This window comes from Gymnoscopelus braueri, assembly GCF_963280865.1.
Source record: "Gymnoscopelus braueri genome assembly, chromosome: 1".
Taxonomy (NCBI): Eukaryota; Metazoa; Chordata; class Actinopteri; order Myctophiformes; family Myctophidae; genus Gymnoscopelus; species Gymnoscopelus braueri.
In genome coordinates this window covers 12,364,294-12,376,912 of record NC_137603.1, presented here as the reverse complement: position 1 = coordinate 12,376,912, position 12,619 = coordinate 12,364,294, and the positions used below count along the sequence as shown (strand labels likewise).

General features: G+C 43.6%; 1 protein-coding gene across 1 annotated transcript; it reads right to left on the bottom strand.

Moving 5' to 3' along the window:
• Positions 1 to 74: 74 nt before the first annotated feature.
• grtp1a (growth hormone regulated TBC protein 1a) lies at positions 75 to 9,262 on the bottom strand. Its single transcript, XM_080426129.1, has 8 exons — positions 8,590 to 9,262; positions 5,535 to 5,686; positions 5,279 to 5,437; positions 4,978 to 5,102; positions 3,139 to 3,235; positions 2,390 to 2,562; positions 1,809 to 1,994; positions 75 to 1,565 (listed from the first exon to the last, which is right to left on the bottom strand). The coding sequence occupies exons 1-8, from the start codon at positions 8,667 to 8,669 to the stop codon at positions 1,473 to 1,475; spliced, it is 1,065 nt and encodes a 354-aa protein (XP_080282255.1). The 5' UTR covers positions 8,670 to 9,262; the 3' UTR covers positions 75 to 1,472.
• Between the last annotated feature and the right edge of the window lie 3,357 nt (positions 9,263 to 12,619).

Genomic DNA, 12,619 nt, shown 5'->3' with positions numbered 1-12,619 from the left:
GCTCTTACATGTTTAATTTGAGCACGGCTACGAGGCCTTTCCTGTAAACACCCAGACAAAGAACAGTGACACCATTGTGAGGAAAGAGGGCAGCATTTTAATTGTGTATAGATAACATGTAATTCAGGTCAGCATTTCACTACAGTGCACCAAAGCTTGTTCAGGAACCATAGCCATTTCTCCAAACCAGAGAGAAGGCAGAGTGCTCATCACGTTGCTGGCTGGAGGGCAAACTTCAAGTGATCGTGATCTCATAACAGTTAAGACAATTCCTACAGTCCCAAGAATAACAATGGCTATTGAAATATTATAAAGGAATGAAAAATGTAGTTGCGACAATACAACTTGTGTTTAAACACCACACAAAGTCCCCCTCCAGCCATGTTTTAATGTATGTAAAATAATCTGATTAAAATTAATCATAAATCATGTTAAACATATTATGTTCTTTAACAACATACTGTATTATGTTGTTTAAATTGATTTTCATAAGTAAAACTCTCCCTATTCGAGAAATTCTGGATCTATTCATATTCAAATATGCGAATACCACAGACTCAGCGCAACGTCGTCTAAGGTGGAAGTAATTGGACCATGACAGGTTCACAGTATAGGTGACATCACACAACCGGCTCAGATTTGCAAAAATACAGAGCAGCTCCCCACCTCCACTGTCAGAATGTGACAAGGACACTCTGAAGGCATGTTCTGCACATAATAATCTGTATCGTCAAAGCCATGCCTCCCAGAGGAATTAACTGTAGGAAAAATGTTACTGCAATTCAGTGGAGGGAGGGGGTCTATAAGTGCAGCACTTCACACCCACCTTTTGTAACCTAGACGAAGAATTATTCAGATATGAAATTATCACAGATAATCTGTAAAGCCGTGATTCGCTGTAATATGTATGATAATCCCCTTTAAGGGCATCAACTAGGTATAGCACATACAACATTCTGCTAAGCTTTATCTCTGCTGTAGCACACTATCAGGAGTAAAGTGCAAATTTATGCATGTTATCAGATTCATAGAAAATAAAGTCGATCCACTTAAGACAAACTTCACAGTGAAAATACCTATTTCAAATGTCTAGAAAGTACCCAAATTGAATCTATGCAACATTCATTTAGCTTCTCAAATAGAAATTATGCTACAATTCTTACAATGCATAGTCATCGCTTTGTGTATACCAACATTAATCAATTTACAGTTATGCAGTGCTATTGGTTGAATGTGTATTTAAGACACAAATTAAACGCAGCAATCACTGTGACAGTAAAGTCGGTCATAAACAACCATAATCTAAAAAAAGGTGCAAATGAGGTGTTGAGAGTTTATCCCAAGTCAGAATCATCTCTCTTTTCAAAACTCCAAGGTCACTCATCGAAGCCAAAGGAGTGTAAAGGAGACAACAAATGAGTATTGGGACACATCCCTGGAATGTGTATTGTGTTTGACTGACAAGTCAGGGTTCAGGACTCCTCCGCAATGATACGGGCACGACACATGTCCCGCTGTTTGGTTATGGTTGCCATGGAGAGACTTCCTGGTTCAATGAAGATTTTCTAGGATAGATAAAAGGCAGATGGGATTATAGGATTTAACTACTTAAATTAAAAATACAAATAAATAGCAGATCTACAAGCTCACAATGTGTCGATATCACAGCTTGTTGTGAGCTTGTAGATGTGCTATTTTTGTTATTTTTAAATAGGACATAAGTGGTTAATATGGGATACCATTTCAATTTACCTATTCACATCTACTGGTCCTCCTCCAATAAGATGAAACTGTATAAGGTTTTTTACCTGCATGAAAGTATGGCATTCCTCAACGAACGGTTCGCGTACGATCTGTTTGAAGGTCTGGCAGATGTCCGGCAGTGACCGGGCCTGCTGAATCACTTGCTGGTTATGGTGGATGAGTGTCAGAGCAACACGGAACAGGATCTTAGAACCCTCATAGAACAGGCAATCCCAGATCCGCAGAACTGTCTTTGGAAGAGAAGGAACCAAAGAATGTACCGTTTTAACAAACTAAATCATTCAGTTTATCTAGGATAGTATGTACTTTACAGACCGTTTCAATCACATAAAAATAAATATGTAACACAGCCGGTGCACACACCTCCCAAACACAGAGATTCGGCGCATCCTCCACAGACAGATACAGACATGCACGGTTTGTATTTCCGGTAATGTAATTCATATTCACCCATGCCACAATGACAGAACACCGTTTTATGCGATCTGGTACGCATTCACACGCCAGTGGCATGATGCAACCATACAAAGTACCAACCTGCTCATCGGGAGCAGTGGTTTAGGGAGTTCATTGTCATGTACACTTCCGACACGGCACCACAACTTTGATGCACCCCTCCTCTCACCTCTACTGGGAGGACATCTATGTAGAGACAGATGAACCAGCGGGACACGACCAGGGTCCAACTGACATTCTGCTCCACCATGCTCTGCCACACTCCAGGGGCTTTCACTTTGACCAGCTCCCCTAACACCTCCTGGTCCGTCTTCAGCCCCAGCATGGCTGGGCTATAGTAGTCTACTCTCACACACACACACACACACACACACACACACACACACACACACACACACACACACACACACACACACACACACACACACACACACACACACACACACACACACACACACACACACACACACACACACACACACACACACACACACACACACACACACACACACACACACACACACACCAAATTCAATTCCTTCCCATAGGCAACAGATCTAAAGTCGTTCATACAGATTAAACTAAACACCCTGTATGCAATTATTATACATTCACACTGATGAGACTAGACTCTATCTATTTATTCATTATTTTTCAATAGTTTGGACATCTGAAGCATACTTTATAGGCTTATCATAAACCAGGTAGTTGAATTCATTACAAGAAGCAGATCAACGTGACTGCCTCGTCAAACTGTGCGTGTGTGTTTGAGTGAGAGTGAGATACAGACACATCGGCCTTAAGCTACAGAGAGATAAAGACCATGTGACCTCCTGTAAGGGTTATTCATAGCACATACTGTAGCAAAACCAGAACAGTGATGTGGTTATTGGTGGTGCAAGGCAACACAATACACACCTGGCAATATCCTTTCCAGAAGAGCCTCCATCAGCCAGAAAGATTTCTCCTCATCTTTAGTGATAAGGAGCAGGTAACCAGCAATGAAGTTCATGCCCTGAAGATACAAACACAGTTTACCAATGATTCCTTCCCAAGAAAAATGTAAATTAACCTACTGTAAATCAGCAGATTATACAAAAAATAGCATTATTCTGTCCCAAGTAACTAATGCTAACCTGAATGCAAAAGGTATGTCAACTGTATTCTAGAAATAGATTTTAATACATTATAAACATTATATTTATAGACACCATTTGTCAGAAAAGCAAGCTGTATGTTTTTAATATAAATGTAACACTAATGTCTGTTCCACCCTTCTTTTATCCAAGAAGTTGAGTCACTTGTGTCTTGTATATTCTATTGTTTTGAAAACAAATTTGCAAAAGATATTCTGCTGCCTATTGCAAACCACAAGTTGCTTCCGCATGAAAACTACCTTTCAAATGCTATCTTGTTCACATACTCACACGCTTGCTCTTTGACAAACTAATAAAAGATATGCACCCGCTGACACAATAATAGACCTATTATAGACACGTTTTTTCGGGCCACTCCCCAATTTCCGCTTTCATCAATTGTGTGCCGATATTCATACAGCTTCCTGTTGATCGGTGTTGTTTTAACCAAGTAGTTTGTGTTTTAAACTACTGTTATTAAAAGAGACACTATGTAGTGTTGGGTATCAGTGACCACTGTGGACACAATTAACATGGCAGCCAACGTCTTTGCCTTCATTACTCAAGATTGTAACCATATTTCTCTATAGAGTGTGAATATGACGAGTGGCATAAAATGTAATTGAACTGTAAAAGAGGAACCATTAAGCTAATGCTTTTAACTGGCTAAAATGTTGTGATTCCTTTGGTGCTTAGTTAAGCATTGCAGATGCATTAAGAAGTGCAACCATAACCACTAGGCAGCAGTACATACTGACAAATAGCTGAACAAACGGCTCTAGCTACTTAGATTTCAGGGCCTGGTCCAAGTCAACAGGTGACAGGATAGAAGGAACTACCCAGCTGTTACTACTAGGATAACAAATTGAACAAGAGGGAGAACAGTGTATTTGAAAAAGGGAAGCAGAGGTTCCAGCATGACCATGCCGGAGTATTTGCCCACAACCACCTCATGTTTGATGTGGTCCTTCAAATAGAGCTAATTTACTTCCTTTTTTGCATAGTACATGTTCTCTTCCACCACAACGCAGAAAAGCTCACGCTATTTCCCCCGCAGCTTCCTCTCGTCCTGCCGGCTGCAACCCAGAACTGACACAGTTGTGGGTTGCCACCCAGGGTAGGCCACCCAGGCCACCCAGCATGGCAAAGAAATGTGCTCCAAGCTCACCCTTTTTTGTTTTGGGGTTGAATTATGGTGCACTGTGTGTATATTTTTCATTCATGCTGTATATACTGTCTAAATGCCATGCATTATGTCTTTCACTGGAAAATGATGATGTAATCAAATTTGGTTAAAAAAAAAAAGGGGGGGGGGGGGACTACGCTAGAAACCCGACAAGAAACGTATAAACAGTCCTGTATCCAGAACTGTGATGAAGAGCAAATCTTTCAAATTGATTTTGTGGTGCGTGGTTGACTGCATTTTCACAATCAAATGAACTTAATATTTCAGAAACAGAACCATATTCAATGTAATAACCCACTAACACTAGAGGAATTTAAAAGAGATTCTTAACTTTGAGAGACAAATTCAGGTATCAGATCTAGACAATCTAGTAAAATGTGGCCTCTATGAATTGTGGTTTAAGGTGGATTTTCTATTTAAAGAGCTCAGCATTACCTGACAGTAGCCCACTGCTGGATTGTGGTGTCCATACGCTAGTAGCACATTATAAAGAGGTTTCTGCATGCATGGGTTGGACGTCTTGCGGAACAGGACATTGTCTGGAAATGTCCTGTTCAGATCTAAGAGAAAGAGACCGCAGAGAAAGACATTGTGCAAGCGAAAGCAAAAGTAAGAGACTGAAAGTGTGTGTGTGAGTGAGTGCCAATAAACCGAGTGTGAGAGAAAGACTTTTTAAGAGAGAGAGTGACAATGAGAAACAATGTGTGTGTTTGTGAGTGAGTGAGTGAAGCCTGACCTATGCGGACGGTTTCCACCAGTTTGGGGTCATGTTCTGCGACCAGTAGAGACTGGTAGTAGCCTGTGTTCTTCTCCAGCCGTTCAAGAGCTCCACTGGCAGCCATCCAGACTAGAGCCCTATGTTCATTGGGGACCCCCTTTCGTACGTAACGCTTTACTGAAGGGGAGATACAATAACTCACTTTAGAACCCAGTGGTTTATTCTGTGAAAGAGCTATACTGCACACATGTACTTCAGTGGTTATCACACTCACGTTTGACATTCTTTTCCACTTTGCTACCGCCCTTGAGTAGCTTTGACCACTGGATGGCTCGCCTAGTGAGCACAGCCAGGTACTCGGACATCAGCTCTTCATATGATTCATAATCAAAGTCCTCTGACCGCTCAAAGCCGTACGGATCCACACTGGAGGAAGCAAAGTCACACGCCATCAGAGCATGAATAAGATCATTCATAAGACTGTCCAAAGCACCAAATATTTGTCATGACGACCATCTTAAATCAGGCATTGCTGGCATTTGAGTAGAGCTATTAAGATAACCGCAATTATTTGGCATAAACTTCATAATCGTTTCCATTCAAAGCCTAAAAGGCAAACAGAAAATATTTTTGTATTCACATGTTCCAGTTCATTTCAATGCCAGAAACACAATTAAATCATCAACACTTATTTGCATGTACAGCAAGTAAAGCTTTTTTTATTTTTATAAATGTGTAATTTTGTGCATAGCCTGTCTGTTGTGACAATGAACTGAGTCATCGGCAATCTGATTCCAGACTGAGTGAAAAGCCATGGGAGACTCTGGCTCAACTCAAAGCCTCAAAGATGTAATCCTATAATCTGACATGCTGCTTAGTGCTTACACTCTCAAGAAGGAAATAAATGCTACTGGCCGTTGTCTACAGTGATAGGTACAACAATAAGACAATTTAAACCACTTAGTTATACCATTTTAAATACTGAACACTGTCCTACACTTAACTTGACATGGATGTGAAAACACTGGGTTAAAGTAGGCTATACAACAACTGGTATGTTGTTCCCCTGTCAAATGTCCTACACAAAGCCAGTGTGTGCAGTACAATAGAGCTAGGCTATCCCATGTTGTCCATTGGAGCATGGTGGATTTCAGACGTCTTTAATTGCAATGGTGGAAAGTAACTAAGTAAATTTACTGAAGTACTGTACTTAGGTATTTTTTACTTTACTGGAGTATTTCAAAATTTCTATGGCCTACTTTTACTTCTACTCCACTACAACATTTGCCTCTGAGATATACTGTAGTCACTACAGTATATCTCAGAGGCAAATATTATACTTTTACTCCAATACAGTTATTTGAAAACTTTAGTTACTAGTTACTTTGTAGATTTAGATTATTATAACAAAATAAACATACATTAATTAACCACTTCAACCCTATACATTTAGGCCATTTGAAAATAGCCTATCTAGAAGCTCACAATGCATCGCGATGCAACGCATTGTGAACTTGTAGATCTGCTATTTTCAAACGATTTTATACAAACTTGTGAAAGGGTACATCCTGCATAATGAGTAATTTATACTTTTGGTACTTAAGTACATTTTGATACCAATACTTTTACTTATACTCAAGTACATTTTTAATTCCAGACTTTTACTTGTAACAGAGTATTTCTACATTGCAGTATTGGTGCAGTATTGATACTTTTACTTAAGTAAAACATTTTAGTACTTTTTCCACCACTGCTTTTCTGTCCAACTTGTATACAAATTAGATGCAGCAGGTTCACAGGACGAATGTCACTGCATCTGGGACATTGGACAGGGACATGAGTAACCATCATAATACATAGAAAGTTTATTGGTGATTATATTAGTGTAAACTGATTTATTCCCAGTGTGTGTGTGTGTGTGTGTGTGTGTGTGTGTGTGTGTGTGTGTGTGTGTGTGTGTGTGTGTGTGTGTGATTGATTGATTGATTGATTGATTGATTGATTGATTGATTGAAGTACTTTATTTAGAAAGACATGGAAAAAGTACATGGAAGTACAGTTAACAATACAAGGTCCTCTAAACTGGATCGCTCATAAAAGCTTGTTTCAAATAAGATCCCCACGCACTCAAATCATGATGACATTTAAGAAAATTGTCAGATATACACTACTATGCAGAACATCATACAATCAGCTTACAGGTTACTGGTATGAAAAACAAGAAATACAATATGTACAATAAACAGTTCGGGGGGGGGGGGGGGGGGCAGTTTGGAATTGCAGCCTCCTGAAGGTGTTTTTTTTAGGGCAGTTTTGAAAGTGAGTAGGGTTTTACACTCCTTTACTCCTTTTGGTAGGGGGTTCCACATTTTTGTTGTATAGCATGAGAACGAGTTAATTCCCTTGTTTGTGCCAAATCTGGGTTGGACATGATCAGTGGAGCTACCTCTGTGTGTGTGTGTGTGTGTGTGTGTGTGTGTGTGTGTGTGTGTGTGTGTGTGTGTGTGTGTGTGTGTGTGTGTGTGTGTGTGTGTGTGTGTGTGTGTGTGTGTGTGTGTACTTGATCACTGGTTCTTATCGTGGGACCCCCCCCTCACGGACCCCCAGTGGTTCGTGAGGGGGGTCCCCACCTGATCGTTAGGAACCATAATACCAAATGCGTTATGTTACGGGTCTGTGTTGCCATGTCGGCTTATGATAAGCTTTGTGATTCTTTTTCTGTAAAGTTGCTTGTAAAAATTGGTAGTTTGCGGGTTGAGTTTTTTGGGGCTCGTTTCTAAAGTGTAGTTTATTTGGGCTTGTTTCCTATTATTGTTTAAACCAGTGGTTCTCAAACAATTTACATTTTCATAAGGGGGATCTCATTGGGGATCTCATTTTAAACAAGCTTAGTGCTTTCCAGTTTAGTAGACCTTGTATTGTGAATTTGTACTTCCATGTTGTTCTCATGTCTACTAAATAAAGTACATCACATCAATCAAGGACCCCCACAATTAAGATTAGGCTATTTGTCCGCAGACCCCCCCCCCCTCCCACCATCTGAAAATATTTTGTGCCAGGGAACAACATTTGTCAAAAATCTTTTGAAAATAGCAGACCATGTGATGCGTTGTGAGCTTGTAGATCTGCTATTTTCAAATAGCCATCGCTTTGGGCTTGTTTTTCATAGACCTGGATTGCTTGTTTCTCTCACAAAACCTGGCAACACTGATACTGCTAAAACTAGCCGTTAAATCAACTCCAGTGTTTTACTGTGTACTACCAATATAATGATACGTCCATCCCGATCCACACTGCTAGCCTGTTAGCCTCATGGCCTACAACAGTACCTGTTCACCCGGTCCCTGGCGCTGCCGCTGACGCCGGGGCTGCCGAGCTGCTGCAGCGTGTGGGTCCCGTTCCTCTCCATTGCAACCCGATCCTGGTGGGAAATCCGTGCTCAAGTCTCTCATGCAGCCTGTCTCTGTCTGCAAGAAGAACACAACTACTATCTAGTGGTGGTCCAAACGTTTAGCCCACACATGAACGGAGACGCTGCTGCTGGCTCGGTGGCTGTAACTTTCTCCATGAGTGCGCTCCTCGATCCGAGGGACTTTGTTGTGGTGGAACACGAAAGCTGCGATTACTTCGTTCTCTCTTAAGCTACCGATTGCGAAGTAATCCAAAGAGTTAAATATTGGGAGTGTTGGTTTAGTGAATAAATACCGATCCAATGATCACGAACAACCCCGGGCTGGCGTGCGTGGGACGATCTGCCCTGGATCTTCTTATTATCACTCTTCTTGACGAAGGATCCAGAGTCCAGACAGACATGCACCTGTCCTCCTGTTGGTCCTGCAGCAAGAGACTCTGTGTCTGCATTAGAGTCAAACAACACTGTCGTCATTTAAGATCAAACGGAACAGCTATGGCTAATTCCATTTCATTGAGAAAGCGTGTCAAAATGGGCTCATTTTCAGTCAATCTGGATTGTTGTTCCTTCAAGGGACTAAATTACAGTGCTGCTCGAGGCACCTGTCAATCATGCCTGGAATGTGAAGTAGACACGCCCTCTCCGGGCAACGTAATTTTTGCTGCGAGCTGCGACACAGTAGAAACTTGGGAAAACTTATAGTAGGATATTATGTGTGTGTGTGTGTGTGTACTCAGTCAGTAGGTAAGCCTATGTATTGCGTAATGCGTATTGTCACGTGAAACATCAGTCATCACCACAGCTTGCAGAGAAAGGTGCAGGGAGTCACCCTTGCCCTGGTCCAGAGCGTTAGTGAGTTCTCCCTGAATTACACCTGCCGTGCAAGGACTCCGTCTTTTAGTAAAAAATAAACACAACTATTTCGCTACTCACTGAAACAAAGGCTGTTTTGTGTTGTTGAAAGTCTATTCTCCAGGGTGGGAAGCCTCTCAGCACCCTGCCTTCTCTGTATAATATTATTGAATATTATTATTATTATACAGTAAATTATTTTATTTATTCCACTGCGCCCTCTACAGATCTTGTCAATATAAATTACCATTGACCAGATCTGTAGAGGGCGCAGTGGAGTAAATACAATCATTTCCATCTGGTGGACATATTTATTTTCTGACCAAAAAGTGTATTATACAGAGAAGGTGGGGTCCTGAGAGGCTTCCCACCCTGGTGAATAGACTTTCAACAACACAAAGCTGCCCTTGTTTCGGTGAGTAGTGAAATAGTTTTGCTTATTTTTTACTAAAGTTGGAGACCTCGCACGGTAGTGGAATCTTCGGTCTATGAGACTGTGTGCGCGCCTGGCAGAGCGTTGGAGAGAACTCACTAAAGCTCTGGACCAGGGCTAGGAGGAACGCCTGAAACTGAGAGTGAAGGGGTTAAACGAGTGAAGCCACTCCCATATCAGGTTGATTTCTCACCTGACGTCAGCCGTTTCTGAAGTGCTTCATCAGTGCTTCACTTCACTGCTTCACCAGTGAGTTAACGTTTTACCACGGTTCTCCGTTTACTACTCACTATGGGATATCAGCGCCCTCAGGCGATGAGACAGAGCAACACACACGCTCCCGGTGCCAATACTGATTGGCTAAGGGTATGTCACGAGTCCGGAAGACCCGGGAGTATAAAGCTCCCTCGTGACGTAGGCTCTTCCTCTTTTCTCCACTCTGCAAGCGAATGCGCAGAAATTCACACACAACAAAGCAAGGAAATGTTCAACTTAACCCAATGCGGGAATACGGAGTATATCCCCACGGGAAAATCCTTGCAAATAAGTTTTCTCCCGGAACTTATTATTAAGTATTTATTTATTTACCTATCCTCTCAGTTTTCCTTATTTCTTGGTCTGTTCTGGAAAAGCCGGTTAGCTGAAAAAGCCGGTTAGCTGCTAACACCGGTTAGCAGCTACTAGCTCATTCATTCATTCAGTGGCTAGGCTAATACTAGCAGCTACTAGGCTACGCTACTGGCTAGGCTTTAGCCTGTTGTTTTCCCAGACCGAGGACCAAGATGGAACCACCGAGGAGTTGCGGGGTCGCGGAATGCGACCCCCTCATCGCCGCAGACGACCCCCACCGCATCTTCATCCACTGCTTGGGGGTCGATCACGCGTTCTGCGCCAGGACCCACCCGGGTGAGACAGATGCGTGCCCTAACTGCACGAGGTTAACCGTTTCTCAACTTGACGCTCGGCTCGTCAGGGCTAGGACCCTGGTTGGCTGGACTAGACGAGATAACGGTGAGACCTCCACCGCCACCGGACCGGGGACCCCAGTCGGGCAGCACGAGCGGCCCCCCGGCTCATGGGACCCCCACCGGTGCCGATGCCAAGACTAGAGCGTCAAGCGTCCACGACGCTGACGCCACCTCCCGCCGCTGCTGCTGCGATGGGGGCTTGTCCCCACCGCAGCATGCTAGCAGCGGCCCTCCCTCCCCCCCTGCCAGCGAGGAGTCGATGGCTCTTCACGATGACGACATGGCGGAGGACGGGGAAGTTTTCCTGGAGCTCCCGTCGTACCAGGACACCCAGGAGGTGTCCACGACGAGCCCCGGACGGGGAGAACCTCCCGCAGCCACCGAGGAAGAGATCCTCGAACCTGTGGCGGCTGGTTTCAACGAATGGCTAGCCTCACTAAGCAACAGGTTGTTAGCAGCGCTGTTCTAGCTTAGCTTGCTAGGACAACACCAGCTCGTTAGCCTCTTCAGAGCCGGCGTCTGTACCACGAAGAACGAGGCTACAATCGGGTGCTTTGAGACACATAAAGGGTTTTCATAAGAGTATGTTGAACTGTTTATGCTGTTTCCACTGTTCTGTGTTTTATTCTGTTCCATTAAATTTCCCAAAATACACAAGCACACTATCCAGCCCCGGTCAGGAGGTCACGACGCTAGGGGTCCCTGGGGGTCCCCGGGCGTCGATGCTCTCCTCTATAAGCCCATTGTGCCTATCAGGCCTGCTTTCACAGCATGATAGACAATAATGGGATACTTCTCTGCCTGTTTTCGACAACTGTCGGGGTGCATCGATGCATAGGGATCACTAGGTGGTCCCCGTGTTGATAACCACCCCTTTATAAGCCCAAAGCGCTTGGAAAGTCCCTTGGTGACTTTCCAAACGCTGCTGGGATGAATACTGTGCATGATATGAACAAGACAAAGGTAATAAACCCATTGCTAATTCTATACACCAGTGTACATGGGTCACGCCAAAAAATTTCCAATTCTACCATCCATCCGGCAGAGGGCGCCAGAGGCCCACTGTGGGAAGGAAGGTTTGCAAGATGGCGGCGCGGGTCGAAGGTCACCCCAATATTTACAACCTGCCAAGCACCGTGTCACGCCAGCCTCTGGAGGGCGACAGAGTGCTTCCTTCGGTGGAGGTGGCTCCGTCGCTTCCTTTAGCCAGGCCAAGAAGCCTAGACAAGATGGCGACGGACTTTGTAAACACAAGGGAGCAGCGTGGAATGCTTCCGTACTCAGTCACGTGACCCCCACGCTTGCACGGGCCCCGTGGGTTAGGTGTCGACGTCGCCTGTTTCCATGGAAACGGATGTCAACGTCTCTTCACTCTTGGTGAGTTAGCCGTGACTATTACTAGCTATGGTATGCTAGGTTGGCATAGCCTCCAGTCAAGCTGCTGTTGTTTTCATTTAGTGGCTGACTAGCCTCACTAACATCGACACAGTTAAAGAGCAGTGTTGTTTTGGTGCAGTGCTTAGACAGTCCCCTAAAACAACACGTGGTGGCCATAGCTCTCCTTCGTTCTTGGTTAGCCAAACAACTACAGGTAGCAGCTAAAGGCTAAAGGCGACCTGTAGCTAGGCTAGACTAGACCAGGCTAAGCTTACAGGCTAAGCTAGTTAGCCCTTTGTCTACACTACCACGATGGA

What these genes read in the sequence shown, in the direction of transcription:
- grtp1a (XM_080426129.1), bottom strand. Translation starts at nt 8,669, where the DNA reads ATGGAGAGGAACGGGACCCACACGCTGCAGCAGCTCGGCAGCCCCGGC. An exon ending in GCCAGGGACCGGGTGAACAG is followed by an intron (nt 5,687 to 8,589) that starts GTACTGTTGTAG and finishes TGCTTCCTCCAG; the next exon opens with TGTGGATCCGTACGGCTTTG. An exon ending in AGTGGAAAAGAATGTCAAAC is followed by an intron (nt 5,438 to 5,534) that starts GTGAGTGTGATA and finishes TCTCCCCTTCAG; the next exon opens with TAAAGCGTTACGTACGAAAG.